Source organism: Marmota marmota, unplaced genomic scaffold (genome assembly GCF_001458135.2).
Source record: "Marmota marmota marmota unplaced genomic scaffold, marMar, whole genome shotgun sequence".
In the NCBI taxonomy this organism is placed as follows: domain Eukaryota; kingdom Metazoa; phylum Chordata; class Mammalia; order Rodentia; family Sciuridae; genus Marmota; species Marmota marmota.
Window position 1 is genome coordinate 20,344,235 of NW_026000211.1, and position 22,649 is coordinate 20,366,883.

The 22,649-nt window shown below is 32.6% G+C and overlaps 1 protein-coding gene across 2 annotated transcripts in view; it reads left to right on the forward strand.

The window, feature by feature from the left end:
• Glra3 (glycine receptor alpha 3) overlaps nt 1-22,649 on the forward strand; it is a 176,049-nt gene that overhangs the window by 141,264 nt on the left and 12,136 nt on the right. Inside the window, exons 8-9 of one of the 2 annotated variants that reach the window (XM_015486084.2) lie at nt 15,749-15,892; nt 18,265-18,309. In XM_015486084.2, coding sequence (XP_015341570.1) covers nt 15,749-15,892; nt 18,265-18,309 — 189 coding nt within the window. The remainder of the gene's footprint in view (nt 1-15,748; nt 15,893-18,264; nt 18,310-22,649) is intronic. The other variant, XM_015486085.2, reaches the window with a different exon arrangement.

The window sequence follows — 22,649 nt, forward strand, 5'->3', positions numbered from 1 at the left end:
ATGTGTAGATTTTTAAATACTTAGAAATACATAAACATTTATTTAAGTTGAATAATACTGTAATTTTAAAAGGTGACATAGTACTCCATTGTATAGATGTATCATCATTTACTTACTCCTAGGACTAACACAATGATTATTATTCATATAATAAATATTATATACATGACTATACATATATATGTATGTGTGTATAAACAGACACAACACATGGATACATAGCTTTAAGTATACTTCATGTTATTTTTTAAATACATACTTAGAATGGGAATTGTTGCACTTATAGCTGAATGCATTAATTTGTGTTGCCAAATTTAGCTTCAGAGAAGCATTATAGCAGTTATACTTCTATAAACATTATATCAGAGTGCCCATAGTGGGGCCAAGTATGGTATCATTTTTGTGGGCTCCATCCCACTCTGGCTCATAGGTAGCCATTGGTAAACAGACAGGAGATCTTATCCATTCCATGATTTTAGTCCATGCTAAAGAGTCAGAATTAAAATAAAGCTATTTCCTCAGTGAGGTACACAAAAGACTCAATACTTCTCTTGTTAAAATGTACCAAAACACAGTATAGGAAACTGTTTACAACCATTTATCTTCATAGAAATATAAATATTTTCCTCTAAAAACACATCAAAGAACTATCTATTATCTAAATTGAGGAATCTCACAAAGCTTCTAAGAAGCTTCATTATTTACTTTCATTAAAATGTTGTACTTCAATGTAAGAAAATTATGTTCACTTTTCTTATGCAGTTGATGCTATCTGCTTGCTACACCAAGTAAATTATAAATGTACTGTCATGTTCCCTTAGTCTTTACTATGAATTGTATTCCATGATTAGATTTATTATAGTAAGACACCTAAATAAATAATGTTGGCCACAGGCTACTTTATTATTAAAAATGTTAGAAAACTTGATATTTGACAAGGCTCCCATAACCTATGACTTAATCATTGTCTTTCAAAATAGCATCTACTTTTATTAATACTTAATTGTATTTTTAAAATGGCCATGTCAACTTGTTTAAAATATTGTCCATGTGAAAATTATAAATCTGTTCCTAGGAATAAATTAAACCTCAATGTTTATTTACATATGTAACTGTTAAAATTGCATACTCTATTTTTAAAGGAAAATTACTCATTGATCTTCATGAGCCAAACAGAAATGTAAACTCATTTGTTTTGTAAGTTGTCAACTAAAAGAAGAGAGGAAAATGCTCCATTTCAGGAATCTATAGCTGTTAGCACAGCATAAAGGCATTCACACAAAGAGTAAGGTAGGACTAGACACATATAGCTCTGAGTAGCAAAAGCAAAAGGAAGAAAGCAGCAAATAAAAAAGGCACAACAGGCACACGAGTTTTAGAAAAAAAAAAGGAAATGAAATGTCTGAGACAACTTCACACTTTTCTCAAGAAAGAGAATTTTTAAAAAGGCATTAATTTCATCAAGACCTCAGGGAAGGAATCAATTTTCAACCATGAATTCAATTAAATACACACACACATACATAAATAACCTCTCCACCTTTTGGAGCATAGAGATAATGACCACTACAAATGTGATGACAGACTTAACTCTCACCTACAAAAAGAACTGATTGGAAAGTGCTATTTTAACAAAAGGTGACCGCACTATCTTCAACTTTGTGACAGTTAAGACATGACTGGTTGAACATATTTAATTACGCACATTAATTTCAGGAATACAAATTCTGAAGACCCGGGATAAACAAAATGTATGAATATATTGGTTGAGACTGTTCAAAAGAGCAGAAAAATCTCTTTAAAAAAAATCCACTCCTGATTCTGTGATTTTTCTTTTCTTTCTTTCTTTCTTTTTTTTTTCAGTGCTCAACTCTTTAGGTATAAAAGTATATAAAACAATGTACCTTAACATCAACTGCTCTCAATATCACAAAAGAACATGCAAACACCTGAAACTCTTGTTACAGAAACATTCACCATTTGCTTACTGACGAATTCTAGCAAGTAGGTAAACAAAATTAAGTTTAGGAAAAAGAACATTTTCAAACATAGGATGAAAAAATAAATAAATCTTTAGTTTATGATAACTGCTTAATGTTTCTTCTCATCCAACAGAAGATCTACAGACCTGTACATCTCCTTTAGAATAGGAGACGCGTAGAAATCAGCCAAATAAACTCAGGAGAAAATCTCTAAGAATACTTTAACCAGCTCAAGAACTACAGAGCTGAGATTCTGATATATTCTACTGCATTGATCTCTAAAGTGTCATGATAAATCAAGCATGTATGTCACAGTCCAAAGCAAGAAGAGTACTGTGATACATTCATTTTTAGAACTTATAGTTATTTTGCATTTCTGCAGTTCCTGCATCAAGTGTTCAGAAGAGGATAACATGCATCCTATTGCTAGTTAGGAGCATTTTCTTATATTATGTGCTTGAATCAAGTCAGAAAAAGTGGCAGTAGTTATAGAACCATATTATAGAAAGCTTTGTTCCTTGATAATGACTGTTTATTTTGGGTGCAGTGGTAGGCTACTGAAGTATTTTAAAAGGAGCAATCGCTCTGACTTCTGTATGAAAAATCAGATAGAAGAGGCAGAACTTATTATTAATTCCTGTTTGAGACCTACCCTCATCCCTTGTCTCCATCCCATTTCAGGACCAGCTTTGGTACATGTTTGCTGTTTTGCATCACTTGCAGAAGTACATAAGTATCTCCATGTACTCACAAATTTAGTCTTTTGAAAATAAATTTCATATCTATTATAACAACAGAGACGCATGTTTGATAGATGTGTATGCATATACATACATATATATACATTGTAAACATCACACACATTCACATACCCAGATATAAACTGGGCAGGGGTGGAAAATCTCTGAATTCAATGTTCATCCAAATCCTAGCCTTTCACACAATATATCAAAAGATTCTTGACATTGGAGGCTGTTTCAGCTCAGTTTCAATGCAATTATTCAGCATTAAAAAAATAGTCCCCAATAGTCCTCAATGACTTAAATTATTCTTGCTCAAAGGCCTATGAGTTGCCTGTGTCTTTTCTGAGTTGCCTGATACGGGATGAATTAAGAGTGCACGTGGATCTAGAGTGGGGAGTGATTCAGGTCTGTGGAGTGTCTCCTATTTGGAACCTGTAGGTATTAGTAATATGTTCTTTCCTTGGAGGATCGCTGACCCCTTTTATTGAGGAGAAGCTATTCAAATGAAGCAAAGGGTCAGGTTTCAGGGGGCTGAGTCTATCTTCATGATGTCCACTGTCAGCAGGTTGACTGACACCTGGGTAGGCCACACCCAAGGGCACAGTAAGAGAAGGGGACACATACAAGGCACTTCCATGGAAGATTCTATCCTTAACAGGGCAAGGGGTTATATTACAAAGGAACAGGTGAGCGTAGCTCCACCCATGGGGCTGTAGCAAGACACACCCAAGCAGGAGACACTGATCCTGGAACCCAAGAAGGGTGGGGAAAGCTCTGCCACATGTCTGCAACTGAGCACCTCAGCACCCATCCAGGGAGTGTGACTCAGTCACGTGTAAGGTTGGTCTCCCACAGAGGAGTGCAGGAAAGCAAGAAAGAAATGTAAACAAATAATCTTATCTTCTATTATGAGGCAATGATTTGTTAAACCTTTCTGTCTCCTTTCTTAGGCCACTCTCTGGCTTATTAGTAAGAACCCGAGAAAACAAGAGGGATGAAAGTATGAAGATGAAAAGAGGGAGAAATCCCGGGGAGAATGTATTTGGATTTTTCTCACTCTGCCTCTAACACTATGCCCATCTTCTTCAGAATATAACTTTAAACATTGAAAAATCAGGAGAACTTGAAATTTCAAACAAGACTAATTAATTAGTTCACAGACTGTTAGAAACCTGAAGCCTATGCAGATTGAAAATTCTGCACTTAAAGTTGTTTATCCTCAACAATAAACAGAACCTTATATCTCAATTTCTCTCAATTTTCCCCATTCAATTTACCTGTGAAACCCACCAGAGTAGCTTTCTGAGGGGGGAAAACTGCTCTTTACATATTTCTTTCTTCAGAGCCCAAATCAGTACATAATATGTGCCTACTCAGTGAGCATTATGGTGACAATATAAAGACAATGTGAGCTTTTAAAATATTTACTTAGTGCTTAGCCTTAACTTGAAAAGCAAGCAACTGAATTATTCTTTAATTGTGCTAAACCATATTTTTTGCTAGAGTACCACCAAATTAATGAACAAAGAATTTAAAGTTTGCATTTATCCACCTTACAGTACAATAAAAACAATGGATCTTAGAAAATATAATAAAGACAGCTCTCATCACCAATTAAGGAAGTGATTACAACTATCAAAAAGTGAAAAGTAAAAAGTTAATATGTTTTCATATCATGATTATGTTGGTACAAAGATCTATAATTGGGATTGATTATATGGAAAAGATAGGGGATGGGAAGAAAATTGAAGCACATTGCACTACTATGCTTTATCTAATTAATAAATATAACATTCTCATTTTCTAAAAAAAAATACCCTGTAGTTTTAAAAAGAGGAAGTTGCAGATGTTTGAAATTACGCAACTAAATAGGGTTAGAAGAACTGCATAGTAATTGGGCTTTCCCAATAATATGGCAATGAATTGCCATTACTGTCAGTAATACCTTGGTGCTCACCATTTAAATACAACTTCTAATATCTACTCCAAATATGTTTAACTGAGATCCCTTCAATCAAGATCAGTACAGATATAATGGTTTCATTTCTACTTTATTATTGTGACAATATATTTAATAAGTAAATTCATCATTATGATTCTTGGATTATATTTGAATGTAAGTAATATACTTTATTAAATTTTTAAATTTTATGGATCATAAAAATAGTGTCATTTTATATACTTCTTTAGGAAAAAGACACAGAATATAAAAAGATTCTTTATTCATAAATTTTACTAAAACCACAATACACAATGCATATAAAACCATCTAATTTTATGATTAATACAAAATCTGATTATTATGTAAGCAGATAATTCTTAAACATGTATCACCCCTATGCTAAGAAGAATAGAAACTGATGAATATCTCTGGTTCCACATTTAATCTTCCTACATTTACTAGGCTTACTAACTGTCATTAAGCTGAAAAATTAACAATTATCAAGTATCTTCTTTGTACTTGACATAGACACACAGCTGGTACATAAATTCTTAAAGTTTAAAGAAAAATCACAAGGTTTAAAATTGTAAAAGACAGCATTATACAACAGCTTTGGCATCAAACTGAACTTAAAAGCAAAAGCTGTATGCAATTTTGAGACTATTTTATCTAAATAATGTCTTTAACTCCCTTTACTGCTATTTAACTCCATTTACTGTATCCTATAATCATACTATGAACTCTCTAAAAGATTTTTTTTAAGATGTAAAACTATCCCTTTGGGCTAGAGCTGTGGCTCAGTGGTAGAGAACTCATCTTGCATGTGTGACACACTGGTTTTAATACTCAACACAATATAAAAATAAATAAAATAAAGATATTGTGTTCATCTACAACTAAAAAACAATATTAAAAAACTATCTCTTTGCCAGTGGAAGATAAAGACTTGGTCCCAATAAGAGTGTTTAAAAAAAACTCACAGGCTTTATCTATCTTTATGATTCCAGTTGGGAATTTATTTATAAATAAAGCTCTTAGGCTCATATACTTCCCTATAAAGAAATAGGGAGATATTTTGATTAAAATAAAGATGATGTTACAGAAATACAAAATCTCCATTTTGAAAATGCAAAGGAGAAGTCACAAATACAATTTAAGTAGTTCAAAAAACATAATGTATTAAGAAATGCCAGTTAAATCTAACAAAATGAACCTAAGAAGCATTTCTAGTGACATCTAGATTTATTTTACAGTTACACATGTTAAACATAAGAATCATATCCTATAGAAGAGATAACAGTAAAACTCCAATAACTGAAATGGGAGTCGGAGATTACTGTGTGACAAAATCCTTCAAAATCCTTTAGCTGGTTGTATTTTTCCTGTCTAGTGAATGGAAGGATTAATCAACCTCATCTTGTTACAAATAATGGAGCTGTTATGTGATATGATTCTCTGTTGCATTTTCTCTTAATGTAAGATTCTTTATGTGGAAAATATTGTGGTAGAAGCATCATTCATTTACTATAGCTTATGAGTATCACAATCAGTATGAATGTGACATCAATGGGACTGTTGTGAGTCACCCTCCAGGGTGATAAATGTCAGAATGTCAAAGCTCACAATATTCCATGCTGTATGATTCATTACTTAAAGCCTGGTTTTTCTCCTTTTGCCTTTTCAATATCATTATACTCTAATGTCTGTTTTTTTAAACATTGTTTATTCTTTTCCTTTGTTCTAATTTCTTTCTCTCTGGGTTTATGTCTTAAATAATATTCATGCTCCTTTTGAGATGAAAATATTTCTTCTATAAACATTATAGAATGTAAACTTCTTACATATGAATTTGCACCAGAGAAAAATGTAGGATGATACTCCGATTTGGATGTAAGTAATAAAAAATTAAATGAAAAAAGTCATAGAGATAAAAAAAAAAACTCAGAAAATAAGTCATGACACAAGCAGAGAGATTTCATTTAGTTCAGAGGAAAAACATTTATCTGTATGCTTGAATAATCTTCCCATTCCGTAGACAAAATTATTCACCATTTACTTGACATTTCTCAGGAACTGGGGGAATTCACCACAACTGATTACCCAAAGGAAGAACAAATTATTCTATTCAAAGGGCTATTTTAGCTAATCAAAAGCACATACTGGGCTGGGGTTGTGGATCAGTAGTAGACCACTCACCTAGCTATGTGAGGCACTGGGTTTGATTTTCAGCACCATGTAAAAAAATAAACAAACAAACAAAATAAAGGTATTATGTCCATCTACAACTAAAAAAAAATTAAATTAAAAAAAGCATATACTGTGATATTCTTAATACATCTTTGTCAAATAAAAAGCAAATTTGGATTGAGAAAAAAATGACAAAATAATTACTCATAAAAAGTGCTTGTAATAATGAATCCCACTATTACTTACAATTATAATACACCAACAAAGAATTTGAGGGCAGGGAATCCCTTGAAATTTACCTTATAAAGTTTCTACACATAAGTTTATATGAGTTTTTACTGATTCAAACACCTAGGTTCCAGTTTAATCAATTTCTTAAGTTTAAGCTACACTCTTTATAAATACATTTAAGTATCTATTTCTAGAAACCTCTGATTAATGTAGCATGGATTATAATTTAGTAAGATACATCTAATACACTGTTATCCATAAGCTGTAGCATAGGAATTTACTGGTCCTGAGACAATCCTTTTAACTACCTATTGTGTGAGCCAAGGTAAAGGTGTGCATCTTGGCAGGCTTCTCAACCACAATTTAGAGTGCCATACCTAAGATATAGCTCACCGAATTTTATGGCTGAGGAATATAATTTAAAATTGTTGCTATAAAATAATCATATTGAAATATTTCTGGGGGCGGGAGGGAGAGGTGGGCAGAGGTTGAACCCAGGGGCACTCAACCACTAAATCACATCCCCAGCCCTTTTTATTTTTTGTGACAGTATCTCACTAAGTTGCTTAGAGCCTTTGAACTTTTGAACCTCAGTCTCCTGAGCTGTTGGGACTACCTGCATGGGTCACTGAACCTGGCTCATACTGAAATCTCACATAAGTATAAATTTATTTATGAAGGACACATGAGATATAAGCAACCTAGCAATTCCTCTGGATCAGAAAGCACAAAAACCAAATAACTTCAGGAGATTGATGCAAAAATAAATGAACAAAGTAGTCTGATATGATCAATGAAAGTGTCATAGGATTGGAGCCTTCTGGGAAACTGAGGCAACACAAAGCGCCCCCCTCACCGTCTTACTCTTTCAAATCCCAATTCTTATGATCAAGTGAGAAAGACATCAGATATGTCGCTCAGAGTAACAGGCAATGAATTTATTACAAAGGATGGGAAATGGTAAAAGGAAACACTCTCAAGGGACAGAGTAGGTCCTCTCAGAGAGGAGAGAGATAGTGCTCCTTTCCTTTCCTCCATTTTTGGGGGTGGCAGGGGAGGTTCCCTGGAAAGTTTACAAAGAGTCCCAACCAGATCCATTTCTTGACTTCTAACTAACAACAAAATGACATAAGACTTTGAAGTCCCTGTTGTGTATGACAACTCTAGGAATCCAACTGGATTCTTAACCATAAATTCCTACAGATTTTTCCTCATTTCCTTGAGTTCCCTGATCTGGTCTGTGAAAAAGGTCATGAAAGTCCATCCCTTCAGGGTAACTTGGGTTCCTCTTTTGGACATTATTTCAGGTTTGCATTTTTCATGCAGATAACAGGTAGTTTGCCAAAGAATGTGACATATCCTGTCCACTTAAGCTAGATAGGGCTGCATGCAAATCGATTCTTGGAAAGAAATCATGTGCAGGTCAGCACAGTGGGCCCATTTTATAGAATTATTCCCTTCACCTCATCACCACTGGCATCTGTGTCTGTCGCCTATCAAAGGAGAGATAGGCAGTGTAGCTAACTAGTTACATGCATTCTATGCTTACAGGAATGTTCTTTTCATTCTTTTTCATTTTCTTTTCTTTTTTCTTTTTACTATGTGGTTCAAACAAACTCATTCCTATGCCTAAATCTGGCTTGCAGCCTGCCTGCCTTTACTTTCTGTACCTAGATAATTCATTGTCTTAGATTTAGTGCTTCACAGGCGTACCTGGATTTTAGTTTTTGTAATCCCTTACAACTGAATTTACAAAATATGGTACTGTCACTAAATTTTTAGGACATTCTGGGCTGAAGATAAGAGCTGTTTCATTTTCTTTTTTCCACTATAATTGACAACTTCTTAACACAAAGCAGTGTGTTTGGTCTTTAATGAAGATACTATTATTTTCTATTTAAGGTATCATGACTAGTAATCAAATCATAACTCACTTTTCCTCAGTCCTAAACTTAAGGGGGGTCCTTGAGATTGTTCCAAAATAGAAATAGAAATCTCACTTCCCAGTTCCCTCTGGAGTCCTCATAGTGCTGTGCAGCACTGTCTGGTTTTCTTTCCTATTCCAAGCATCTGCTAAGGTTACATCCCTTAGAGCTCTTGGAGTCAGGTTCAGGGTAGACTATTAGTTTTGGCTGATGAATCTTGAGCAGACCTGTGCCACTTCTAGTCTAGAAAAATGTATTGCCAAACATGAGACCCACCAGTTCCCTACTTTCCTTTGTTGCTGTGTCATGAATGAGCACTACAATGACAACACAACTCCATAGTCACGATGTGACCCAAAGCTGACTAGGAACATGAGAGAAAAATAACCCTTTGTTGTTTCAAGATAGGAAGATGTTGGTGTTATTCGTTGAATGTATCGTATCATAGCTTGAATTCTCCAATGATCACCAGATTGTGTCATTGGGGTGGGGGGGTAGATGAAGGTTTTACCTCCAGATTCTTGTATTGAAGGAGAATACTGAGGCGAGACTATTCCCTAAATTAGAATTAGTATCCCAACCACAGAGTGGATAATGAGACTGTTGACAAGAGGATCCAGAAAGATGCACAAATTGGATTAATACTATCTCAAAGGAAACTGGGCAATAAGGAGTAAGAAAAGTTAGAAATCATGAATCACACGAGGACTACACTGTGTAGTTAAAAGTAAAAAATTCTGTCTTTATTTTAAAGTTACCTGCCCTAAGGTACCAAACATAGAAGCTGCCAGGTTCTATGTTTACTTGGAAGGGCAGCTAGGACAGTAAAGAAAACTGAAATTTAGGGAAGAGGCTCAAATGATGGGAAAAGCAAGACTTTAAAACTCAAGAGCTGTCCACAATTAAAATTCTGGAAGACACAAGTGTTTTCATATGTTGTATTGCCACTGAAAAGAGTCACTGAATGAATTTGGAAATTATTTATCTCATTTATTCTCTGGTACATGTCATTATCAATTTAGGTTGTTAAAGAACATGCACATACTTTACGAGTTATATTCTTCCAGGAATGGCAGTGTCTTTAAAGGCTGCATTACATCTTCTTAGAAAGCATATATTTGGAGGCTGCTGGAAATTTCCAGCAAAATTGCAAAATTTATGAGATCTAAATCTACACTTTGCAAACAGATGGACACAACACAACACTGGAATAAAACAGGGATTCACTGCTCTTGCTCAGTAGAGACCACTCTGAACAACAGAAGTGACACTTCTGATACAGCAGGAAATGCAGGAGTCTTCTTTGTAGAGTGCTTCTTATGTAAGTTGACACCATTGTCAAAAAAATGAACTCTTTGTAAAAAAGAAAAAATTAATCCAAACCAAAGTATTAACAAAATTGCTCCAAAAACTGAATTTCCTTATGACTCATTTTGGAATCACTCTTCCCCCTATATTTTAAAATTTGATACCTTCACTCATGCCCAGTTACTCAGCAAATATATATACACATGTAAAACACTGCTGTATTGGTGAACAAAACAAAATGCCATCTGCCATCAAGGAAAACAAGAAATAAGGAGTAACCATGCAATGTGTTAAGGTAACACATTAATTAAGTGACAGTATATGGAATTCTAAATCAGATGTGGGCAAAGTCTATCCTGAGACCTGAAGGGCCAGCTGGAAAAAGGGGGAAAGTTTTTCCCTAATTTATTTATTACTCCCTAAACCATAACTTTCTCCCAAATGTTCAGCTATTTATCCTTTAACAACACTACCTAAATTTGACTCTCATTAAAAGAAATAACTACATTAAATATTAAAGATAAATAGGAATAAAAACACATTAGACAAACAGCATAAAAACAGGGAAGTTTCCAAAAAGCAGGGTTCAGATCCTTAAGACAACTATATGCTTGGTCCAAGAAAGTAGAACATCTTTCCTCAAACCTAGCCTCATGTTTTGTTCATGTAGATAGAAATCTTCTTGAGAAAAAAATATTATTCTTATTATAGTGAAGCAGGTTTATGGGTTAAAAGAAAACAAAACAAAAAATAACTCCATACAAATACATATGTGTGTGTATTTTTTTAATATAATGTTTTTTTCTTTCTATTTATCTTTAATATTTAATTTATGTGTGTGTGTGTGTGTGTGTGTGTATATATATATATATATATATATATATATATATATATATATATCTCCTTTATTTCAAATTCTTGAAAAATGACAGAATTTTCTACCTCTACTGGCTGTATTAAAGTATTCAACAAAATGAATTATCTCATGCTTACTCACTTGCTCAACAATGTAATGTTTTTGGTGACACTGCTTGCACAGTATAGCACCTTAATTTTGGAATGTGTACACACACACATTCATACACAAGATAAAAGAGAAAACTAATATTCAAAGAAAAATTTCAACCTTGAACAAATGGCATATTCAGAGATATTTGTTCAACTAAAATCTGAAATCACTCTTCCATTAACCTCAGAAGAGTATTAAAATAGTTTCATGAAAGTTACTGAATTCCCCCTTCCAAAGGATTTAGATATATGTAAATGTGTAGAAATTATGAGCTTCTTATTTTTACTCTTCTCCTTTCTTCCTACCTTTTCCCTGTGTGTTTCAGAAATTAAGAAAGATAAATAGATAAATACAGATCAATTGATCGATCTGGTATTGTGATACCTCCTGCTTCACTTTTCTTGCTAACGACTGCCTTGGCTATTCCAGATCTCTTATTTTTCCAAATAAATTTCATAATTGCTTTTTCTAGTTCTATAAAGAATGTCACTGGGATTTTAATAGAAATTGCATTAAATCTGCATCACAATACCAGACCTTAAGTTATACTACAGAGCTACAGTAACAATAAACAGCATGGCATTGGCACCAAAGTAGATGTGTAGACAATAGTATAGAATAGAAGACACAGAGACAAATACACATGAATACAGTTATCTCATACTAGACAAAGGTACCAAAACATTCACTGGAGAAAAGATAGCCTCTTCAACAATGGTACTGGGAAAACTGGAAATCTATATGCAGCAAAATGAAATCAAACCCATATCTCTCACCATGCACAAAACTCAACTCAAAGTAGTTAAGGACCTAGGAATTAGACCAGAAACCCTGCACCTAATAGAAGAAAAAGTAGTCCCAAATCTTCATCATGTTGTATAGGTCCCAACTTCCTTAACAAGACTCCTAAAGTGCAAGAAGTAAAATTAAGAATCAATAAATGGGACGATTTCAAACTAAAAAGCTTCTTCTCAGCAAAGGAAACAATCAATAATATGAAGAGAGAGTCTACAGAGTGGGAGAAAATCTTTTCTACATGCACATCAGATAGAACACTAATCTCTAGGATATATAAAGATCTCAAAAAACTTAACACCAAAAAAACAAATAACTAAATCAATATATGAGCTAAGGAACTAAACAGACACTTCTCAGAAGATATAAAATTGATCAACAAATATATGAAAAACATTTCAATGTCTCTCGTAATTAGAGAAATGCAAATCAACACTACTCTAAGATTTCATCTCATGCTAGTCAGAATGGCAATTATCAAGAACACAAACAATAAGTGTTCGCGAGGATGTGGGGGAAAATGTACACTCATACATTACTGTTGGGACTGCAAATTGGTACAACCACTCTGAAAAGTGGTATGAAGATTCCTCAGAAAACTTGGAATGAAAACACCATTTGACCCAGCTATTCCACTCCTCGGTCTATACCCAAAGGACTTAAAATCAGCATATTACAGTGATGCAACCACATCAATGTTTATAACACCTCAATTCACAATAGGTAAACTGTGGAACCAACCTAGATGCCCTTCAATAGATGAATGGATAAAGAAACTGTGGTATATATTTACAGTGGAATGTTACTCAGCATTAAAAGAGAATAAAATTATGGCATTTGCAGGAAAATGGATGGAGATGGAGGATATCTTCCTAAGTGAAATAAGCCAATCCCAAAAAACGAAAAGCCACATGTTTTCTCTAATATGTGGATGCTAATCCAATATTAGGGGGTGGGCAAGGGAAGAATGGAAGAAATCTGCATTGGGCAGAGGGGAGTGAGAGGAGGGGTGAGGGCATGGGGGTAAGAAAGATGGTGGAATGAGAAGGTCATCGTTATGCTAAGTACATGTATGTTTGCACAAATGGTGTGACTCTACATCATGTATAACCACAAAAATGAAAAGTTATACTCCGTTTGTGTACAATGAATCAAAATGCATTCTGCTGTCATGTATAACTAATTAGAACAAATTTTAAAGAAAAAAAAAAAGCAGGGTAAAAGGTACAGCTGAACTGCCAGGGATGATGTTCAGGGTAAAGCAGTAATTAGGAAAAAGACAAAAACTTTAGGGATGGGACTTAGATGAAAGAAGCAACTCTGGTCAAGATGGAGCAGGCTGAGATGATGGTCAGAAAAACTGAGATATTACACACAGTGTAAACGAACAAGTATATGTTGAGGGTAAAAAATGCCAAATTTCTCTTTTTAAAGTGTTACATAAATAGAAAAGGTAAAGGATAAAAGAATCTGGTGGAATTGACTTAGAATAAGACATTAGTATGAGTTCATGTTTGATGACAAATGGATAATGCATAGGTAGATAGATAGGAAGCATGATAGATATAGATATGCTATGGTGTGTGTGTGTGTGTGTTTGTGTGTGTGTGTAAGGGAGAGAGAGAGAGAGATTGGTATAGATGCTATGGTGTGTGTGTGTATGTGTGTCTGTTTCCTAGTTCCGTTCACTAAGAGAAGCAATGTCATCCAAGAAACAATGAACAAACCCACACATAGTTCTTAAATTGATTTCCAGTAAAGAAGGGTTCCTCAAAGAAAGGGTTGATTCAAAGACTGAGATTAAAAAATAAGTAATATCTTTTGTGGGAAAGCAAGAAAATGCTGAAATAATGAAGGAAATTTGTCAAATAGGTATGTCTTAACATTTAGGGATTCCAATCTGGGATGTGAGCATCAAAATAAATAATGATGAATAAAATGGGTATCCAAATGTTTATACTGATATAAATAAATAAAATAGTAAACGGATACATGTAAGAGACAGGAACTTTTCTTACAGTAGAAAGCTAACTAATAAATGTAGATTAATGATGAAATTAGAAAACCACCATTTGGTATCAATGTAATAATTCAAACAAAAATCATCAATGAATGTAAAATCTGGTATGAGAAAGTTAATAATGGCTTCTCTTTTCTTTTTGGTGCTGGGGACTGAATCAAGGGTCGCCCAGATGCTAAGTATGTACTTTACAACTGAGCTCTACCCATGGCCCAAAATTTGCATAATTTCAAAGCAATCCTTACACATGGGAAAACTAGTAATTTTATTACACAGAAACCTGGCAGATATCACCTTAACCAACTGATCAATATTTTGTGCCTCCTGATATGATACACAATGAAGAATAGGGCATCACTAGTGAGAGAGTCTTACTTTAAAAAAAAAAAAAAGGCAAACCTAAAATGAAAACACTACAATTTGACTTCACCCTAACTGGCCTTTATTCATCAAAAATTCCAATGTCACAAAAAGCAAGGAAAAACTGAGCAAATAAATATTCCATATTGAAGGCTAAAATAAATTTTAAAATAAAAAATGGCATTATTAAGGCAATTGGTAAAATGAGGATGGGATGTTAGGATGAGATAGTCATATTCTATCAATACTAACCAGTTAGTTTGTTTAGTGTGTGGTACCATGTCTGCAAAATATAGTTAAATAATTCAGCCTGGGGAAAACATTATATATACTATATAGCATTTAGATGTATATGCACCACGTATCATGAAAAAAAGTAGTCAGATGTTAACAACTGAGAAACTTGGAATTCTTTTTGCTATTCAAATAACATGTCTATAAAAATATTTCAAAATTGGTACCAAATAGCCATTTATTAACCCCTTATGAATGCAATAAAAAAATTTAACAGAATTTATAAATAAGATTATAAAATAGAAAATTTTCTATTAAAAATGAAAGTAAAAAGTCACACACTGTTATCCATGTTTCAATGTTACTTCTACTCCAAGCATTATACTGCTCTAAGGGAAAAATTTTATCTCTTCTTTCCTTTTATCTTGTTTAGACAAATGCCTAATTTAAATACACACACACACACACACACACACACACACACACGGGTCTTTTGTTTTTGTTATTTTTTTTCTTGAGGTACTGGGCATTGAATCCAGGAACACTCTAACACTGAGCTACATCCTCAGCCCTTTTTATTTTGTATTTTGAGACAAGGTCTCACTAAGTTGTTTAGTGTTTCAATGAGTTGCCAAGGTTAGCCTCCAGCTTGCCATCCTCCTGCCTCAGTACAAGTTTTTTTTTTAATATTTTTTAGATGTTGATAAACATTTTTTTATTCATTTCTTTATATATGCAGTGCTGAGAATCAAACCCAGTATCTCACACATGCTAAGCAAGTGCTCTACCACTGAGCCACAACTCTAACCCCAGTACAAGTTTTAAAACTATGATTAACATTTAAAATTTGCAAAATTAATACCTGATCAATTATTAAGAAAAAACTGTTGGAATTTCCTTTTTTTCCAAACTGATACATAAATAATGTTTAAAATCATAAAAAATCATTTTGTTCTCAAAAGAAATAAAAATATAAGTCAATATGCTCACTTTCACTTTTTCTCTTGGCTAGGTTTCATATGTCAAAGCTATTGACATTTGGATGGCAGTATGCCTCCTTTTTGTGTTTTCAGCACTTCTGGAGTACGCAGCTGTAAATTTTGTATCAAGACAACACAAAGAACTGTTGCGATTTCGACGAAAGAGAAAGAATAAGGTAAGTAATTGAATATATTGGGTTTGGTGGTATATCAGTTTTTATTGGAAAGTAAATTTGTTATATTTAATGGAAATGTACAGGAAGAAAATTGGGACTGGGGACTAAATGATATGATATTCCTTTGTTTTGTCCACTTGAAACTAAAAATGTCAAAATGATGACACCTAGCTATACTTTAAACAGAATATCTGGTAACACGAGAGCTTTATCAACTTCCCAATGTACTTTCAGGAATAACACTGTTTTTTGTTTGTTTTCTTGCTTCAATTTGTGAAATACATAATCTCTTACTTGAAATAGTCAATTGTTTTATTTATTTTACTTGATGCAAGTCATCAAATCAAATGAAGTTGCTGCTTTTTTCTGAGCTAATTCCTTGTTTCCATAAAATATTACTTATTTAATAATACCATGATGTTAAATTCACACAAAACTATGTAGTCTATTTTTCATTTATATTTTATGTTCTTAAGATATTTCTTCTGAAACTCTATGGGAAACACAATAAACTGCAATCTTCACCTTACTATCATATGATTAAAAATGATTCCAGGAAAAAAAATATTTAGAACACCTTTAGGAGGCCATAGAAATTGTAGAAATAACCTAAATGGATTTGTATGTACAGAGCAGCGTTGCTCCTCTCTATTAGGACCTGTTGTGGCATCTCCCTTTAAAAGTACATGGTTTTTATCAACCTTTCTCTGTAAGAGAGTTTCTCTTGACAGCAAATGGATGAGTTTACTTCTAATTAAAATGTACCAACAGACATTTTAAAAGCAAATGGACTTTTAAAGCAATAAAATACTGTTGAAGTGATGTATAATTATAGCCAGGATCCAATACACTGGAATATTTCAGTCAAAAGATAAAACGTAAGGATAACCATCTGGTTCATATGGCATGAATTTTTAAGATTTGATGGTTTCTGAATTACTGATTATATACTAAAATTTTTTAAAGCACTAAGTTTTAACCTCTCAGCACTAAAAATATTCTCAACCAATACTTGGTCATTTCTAATTGGCCCTCCAAAAATTATCACTCTTCCAATAAACACCCAATAAATTCCCATGCTGTATAGAAAAGAACAACAGCATCAGGAGATTATTACATTGGACAGACAACAACACTAGAGCATACATTTGTTTCAATTTATATGAAAATAAAAGCATCTCATTTGTATATTGAATATATTATGATAGGGAGATTAACTTTTCTTTATCTTCTTTCTCCACTTTCCCTGATTTACTTATATTTTCTCCTTATTCTTTACTTTTCCTTTATCTTACTTTCCCCTCCCCCTTCGCTAATGATTCTTGGCACTTGCTGAAACACCATAACAGGACAAATGCTATATCAACAATATCAATGGGTGAAACTCTTTCCTATCAGTGAATGACAGACATTTTCCCTACCACTATCATTTATCACAATTAAGTCAATATACATTTTTCATATCATTAATGATTTGATTCTCCATTTTTATTGTCTCAATATATTCTTCCTCCTCCTTATTCACTTTACAATGTTTCAGCCATGTGATCGAAACACCAGAAATGAGAAATATTAGGCATACTGTGTTTAAATAGGGAAAATCTGAGAGCTCATTCATATTCTACATCCAACAATCAACAATATCCACTAGATAATGTAACAGACCACAAGTTTAGAAACTCAATTTTGGCTCTTCCTTTTAAAAATTATTCTTGTTAAAGTGTCTTCTTACTCAGTTTTGACACATGTAAGAAGTGCATGCCTGTAATCCCAGCAGCTCAGGAGGCTGAGGCAGGAGGATCACAAGTTCAAAGCCAGCCTCAGTAATGTATTGAGGCACATAGCAACTCAGCCAGACCCTGCAACCTAAATAAAATATTTTTAAAAGGCTGGGAATGTGACTCAGTGGTTAAGCACCCCTGGATTCAATCCTCAGTATATGTATGCATGTATATATGTATATGTATGTGTGTATATATGGTATACATCAAATATATGCACTATATATATGATGTCTCTTACTCTTTAGCTCACAGAAAGATACAGAGATTAATTTTTCCAGTGATTGGTATTCTGGGAAAATGTTGAAATGTAAAAAAATATTCATACCTTATTATTTTCTAAACACTATCAGAAATATTCAAGGATCAAATGTAATTAAATGTAATTAAGATTTAATGTAAAAATAGTTATTTTAAGTGCAACTCATTCTTTGGGGTAAATACTTTACATATGTGGAAATTCATTAATTGATACATATTACTGTTAAAATGGTATATATGATTAAAACCAATTGTGTAATTATATTTAATTATATATGACTTGATTCTCTGGTTTCTCAATCCCTCTTGGTCCACTTTACCTTCCCACAGACAGAAGCTTTTGCATTGGAGAAGTTTTACCGTTTCTCAGACACGGTAAATTGACTTTCTTAACTCTAAAATAGAGGAATGTGATCATCAGTAAAAAGCAGACAGCATATTCTGCACCAAGGCAGTGTTTGGTGGGGAAACAAAGCCCCTTAAAGCCAAGCAAACACCATCTCCCATCAGCTAAAAAGTATATTCTATTTTTCTAAGAACTTTACTCTTGTCTTCCCTCACTCGGTAAAAGGATATTTTTAAATTATCCTTCATTTTATTAACAGAGCTATTTGGTCAAAATGATTTTAAATGTATATTAAAGAGAAATGTCATATATATTGCAATAATCATATATTGTACAAAATTCATTTCAAAGTAAGTGAGAAACGTATTTATAGAAATGATGTCTAAAAGCAGCTGCTTAAGTGACCTCAAAATAAAACCAAAGAATGCTCTATCCAGTCTGTATAACTTTAGAATCCATTTTTAATATTGAAATTACTTAAGGCAAATGAATAATTTGGTTTTAATAGTAGCATCCTTTGAAGTTTTTGAGTAAAAAGACATCACAAAGAACTTGTCCAAGTATAATGGCCAAATATTTAGAAGGGTAATCGAGAAGAGAGAGTATTGGCCCATACGTGGTTTTAGGGCACCCAAAATACAGCTTACAGTAATTACATGTAAATCTACCAGAGTCAGGATTTTATTCTGGGATTCATATACAAATAGTTTAGTTTACTAAACTAAAATTTCTGGGGTAAGGTGTACCTAAAAGTAGCTCCCCAGATGAGTCCAACATACACCCCAGTTAAGAATTCCTGTGAAAGACAAAATGTTAAATGAATATAACAGTAATCTCAATTTCACTGCAGATTATCTAGACTAGTATTACTGTACTTAATAAATCTCTTATAATATATAATCACCTAACTGTATTCCTTTGCTTTGAAAATTACGTTATTTTCTAGAATCCCAGACTCCTACTTTTCCTTTTGTTTTTTGTCTCTGAGGAATAATTTCAAATTATCTTTCTTGATTTTATTAACTGTAAAATTTTAATTGTATGGAATTTGCATAACAGATATAGTTTTTGCAACACTTATTCGTACATACATATAAATGTATTAGAATATATATTAGAAACTATTTTTATATATGTATGCATATATCTACATATCTGTATCTATCTGAATGCTTTGTCTCTTTGGGAGACCAACATAATTATGTCTCTAGTTACTAAACAGTTAATGTCTAAAGAAACTTCATCATGAAACATATAAATTATATTAATTATGACTTTACAAAGAACTCTGATGAAGAGTTAGGCTTACTTCATGGACACTGAATAGCTTTCTAAAAAGAAGCAATATGGTAATTCAAATACACTCATTCAAAAACATATGACCCATTCATTTTTAAAATAGTCTTAGCATTGGGCAAACCTGAAAATGGTTATTTTGACTTTTTGAATACTATTTTCAAATTAACAACCCTTTCGGCTGACTGAATTTATCATTTGTTCAAGCAACATAATTTGCTTAGAAACAATCTGAGCAATCTAAACTTTTGCAGTGAAAACGAGTATAAATATTAAGAGTATACTCTTTATTTCCATGAGTATTGGTTTACATTAATTTACCTCAGTACTCTAATTTGTTAGAATATGAAAAGTAAATTAAATTGCCTCATTATAGAAATTTTGTCACAGAGGTAACCTTACATTAATGCAAACAGTAGTCCTAGGAAATTTTAACTTGGTTCAGCCTTTGCTTAGGCATTGCATACAATTTAATACTCCACTTTTTTATTAAGGTATCATGGAATCCTTTGTCCAATGTGAAAGAATAAAAGTTTTCTCTTGTATCCAAATTTCCCCACCCCACACTGTCAGAGCCTGCTGTGTGCTGTTCACTCACTACACCATGTCCCCATGGATGCTATCTCCAGTGCTGTGTATGTGTGGGTGTATGCATGATATGAAAATATTTGGGCTAGAAGTTACTATTCTCATGTATGATATCATTACTTAAGTCTGGAGTCATATAAAGACACCAAAGCAGTTGTGAACATGTTATTTGTTGAAAGATATGGATGAAATGGGATTGCTTTAATGCATTTCATGCAGCTTCATCCACATTACAAGGTAATGGTGCAATGGTTTGCCGAGAAAACACATTTGCACAACATTCTAGTACTTCTGTCTTCCTACCTATTATCGTTTATCAATTATTATTTATATATGAAAATGATATAGAAATGGACCATTAGTTCTAGATTTAGGAAGTGATGACCAAGTTTACGCTTTACTAGGCAAAACAGGTATCTTTTTAAATAAAGATATTGAATGTAACTTAACAATCTGTATTCAAACATAATTATTTACTTGTGTGTTTATACCGTTTTACTTTAAAACAAATCATGATGACTTCTAAGGATAACGTATAATTTTTCTATCCTACAGATTTCATCAGTTCTATAGCCTCATGACCAATACAAATATACATATATACTTTGTTGGCTGAAAGGATGAGGCTTTATGGTTGAAAACAACATGGCATCTATTATACTAAATTATTTAATGTTTTCATTATACATCAATTTATTATTTATTCTTGAGTTAAGATTTTATTTCAAAAGATAAAATTATATCCTGTAAATTTCTTTGATACATATCAAAGGAAAAGTAATTTCTCAATAATTTGCATTAAAATATAATTCTAGATGAATGATCATCAGGGGTTGAAATTGTATCCTCTCAAATACAACAAAAATTGTAAGATTTTAATATGTCCTGAAAAACAACTATTTAGAGTTTATGTTAAAGACAGCCACTTCTTAGCACTATATATCCTCTGAAATCCTGCTCAGAAAAATATGTGATAAAATAATATAATCTCTATTTAATCTAAGTTCAAATGCATTATGGTGACTTCCTTTTCAAAGTTAATTAAAATATAGATTTTTTTGAATGTGCCATCTAGTGTAAAATCTTATATAACTCCATAATAATGAGTTGGCACTGACAGAAAATATAACATATTACGCTATAAGTAGATATGTGAATTTTAAAAATTATTTCATTCTCATCTATCCTTTAAAATATTTGTATTACATTTTCGTATGACCTGAAACATTCAGCTTTAAAAACTTATACCTTCCATTTATTAACCTCCAAACCATTTCTAAATCTAAGTTTAATATGACATGCATAAACCTGTCTAATTCTTTGCTAATTTATATGTCATCTATAATAAATACAAAATTCCCATGGAGCTAGATTTCAAAGAATTGTATATTAACAATGACTTTTGATTATAAAAATTTTAATCTCATCTATAATTGTATTTTTAAGCACTAGGTTTTTAGATGATATAGAAATTTGTATAGATGTATGAAACTGAATGTTTTAGAAAAAGAAATTTTAATTCACATTTTCAGCTGATCTCAGACTCTTCTACATGATCATCCTTCCCAAAAAAATATGCCACTATGATATTTACCATCAATTTTTTTAGATCCACACACTTTGAAATCATGTAAGTGGAAATTAATATCTTAGTTTCCTTCCTCTGTTACTTTCCCATTTCCATTTCTCTATAAAGCTAGAAAAAATCATAATCAAATCTTTGGAGTAATCTACTTAGCATCTTAATTGTATAAATGCCCCAAAGGTTCGTACTAAGGGAAAAACATTAGAATAAAAATTATGTATTTAATGCTTTTATATCTTACAGCAATTCACATAATCAATACTTCATGGTGTATTAAATGCTTAGTGTTTTACCACTCAATGGCAATTTTCAGGTCTTCTCCACTTTCATACATAAGTAAATTTTTTTTGTTCTTGGCTTTTTGTTTGATTTTTTTAAGACTAAGAACAGGATAGGAAATTAGTTCTTACCTCCTGTATATTAATATATTATTTTAATGATAGAGATGAAGCAATTCTACCAAATGACTATATCTACCTTTGATCTTCTAACATTTCTAAATTATCATATGTATTTATATGAATCATCTTTGGCATAATTCTCTAAAGTAAATGAAAATGCCCTTAGAAAGTTTCACAATGTAGTACTGACGCATAATTACTGGCATGTTTTTCAGTTTCAAATGTAAAAAGTTGAAAAGGGTCTTCCTGTTAAAAGACTTGTACAGTAACTAAATGGCTTTTTATATTTTTCATTGCCTACTACTCTAACTTGCTTAGAGCATAGTAAGAGGGTTTACCTCTGGGTTTATAGGCTGTATCTTTAGTTTTACTATTTTCATCAGTCCATTTTAGTTAATTATATTGAACCTTTTTATTACCTATATTTTGAGTTATAAAGTGCCTTAATTTTATGACCATTAAATATTCCCTAACATACAGAGTATTCTTGAATCAAAAA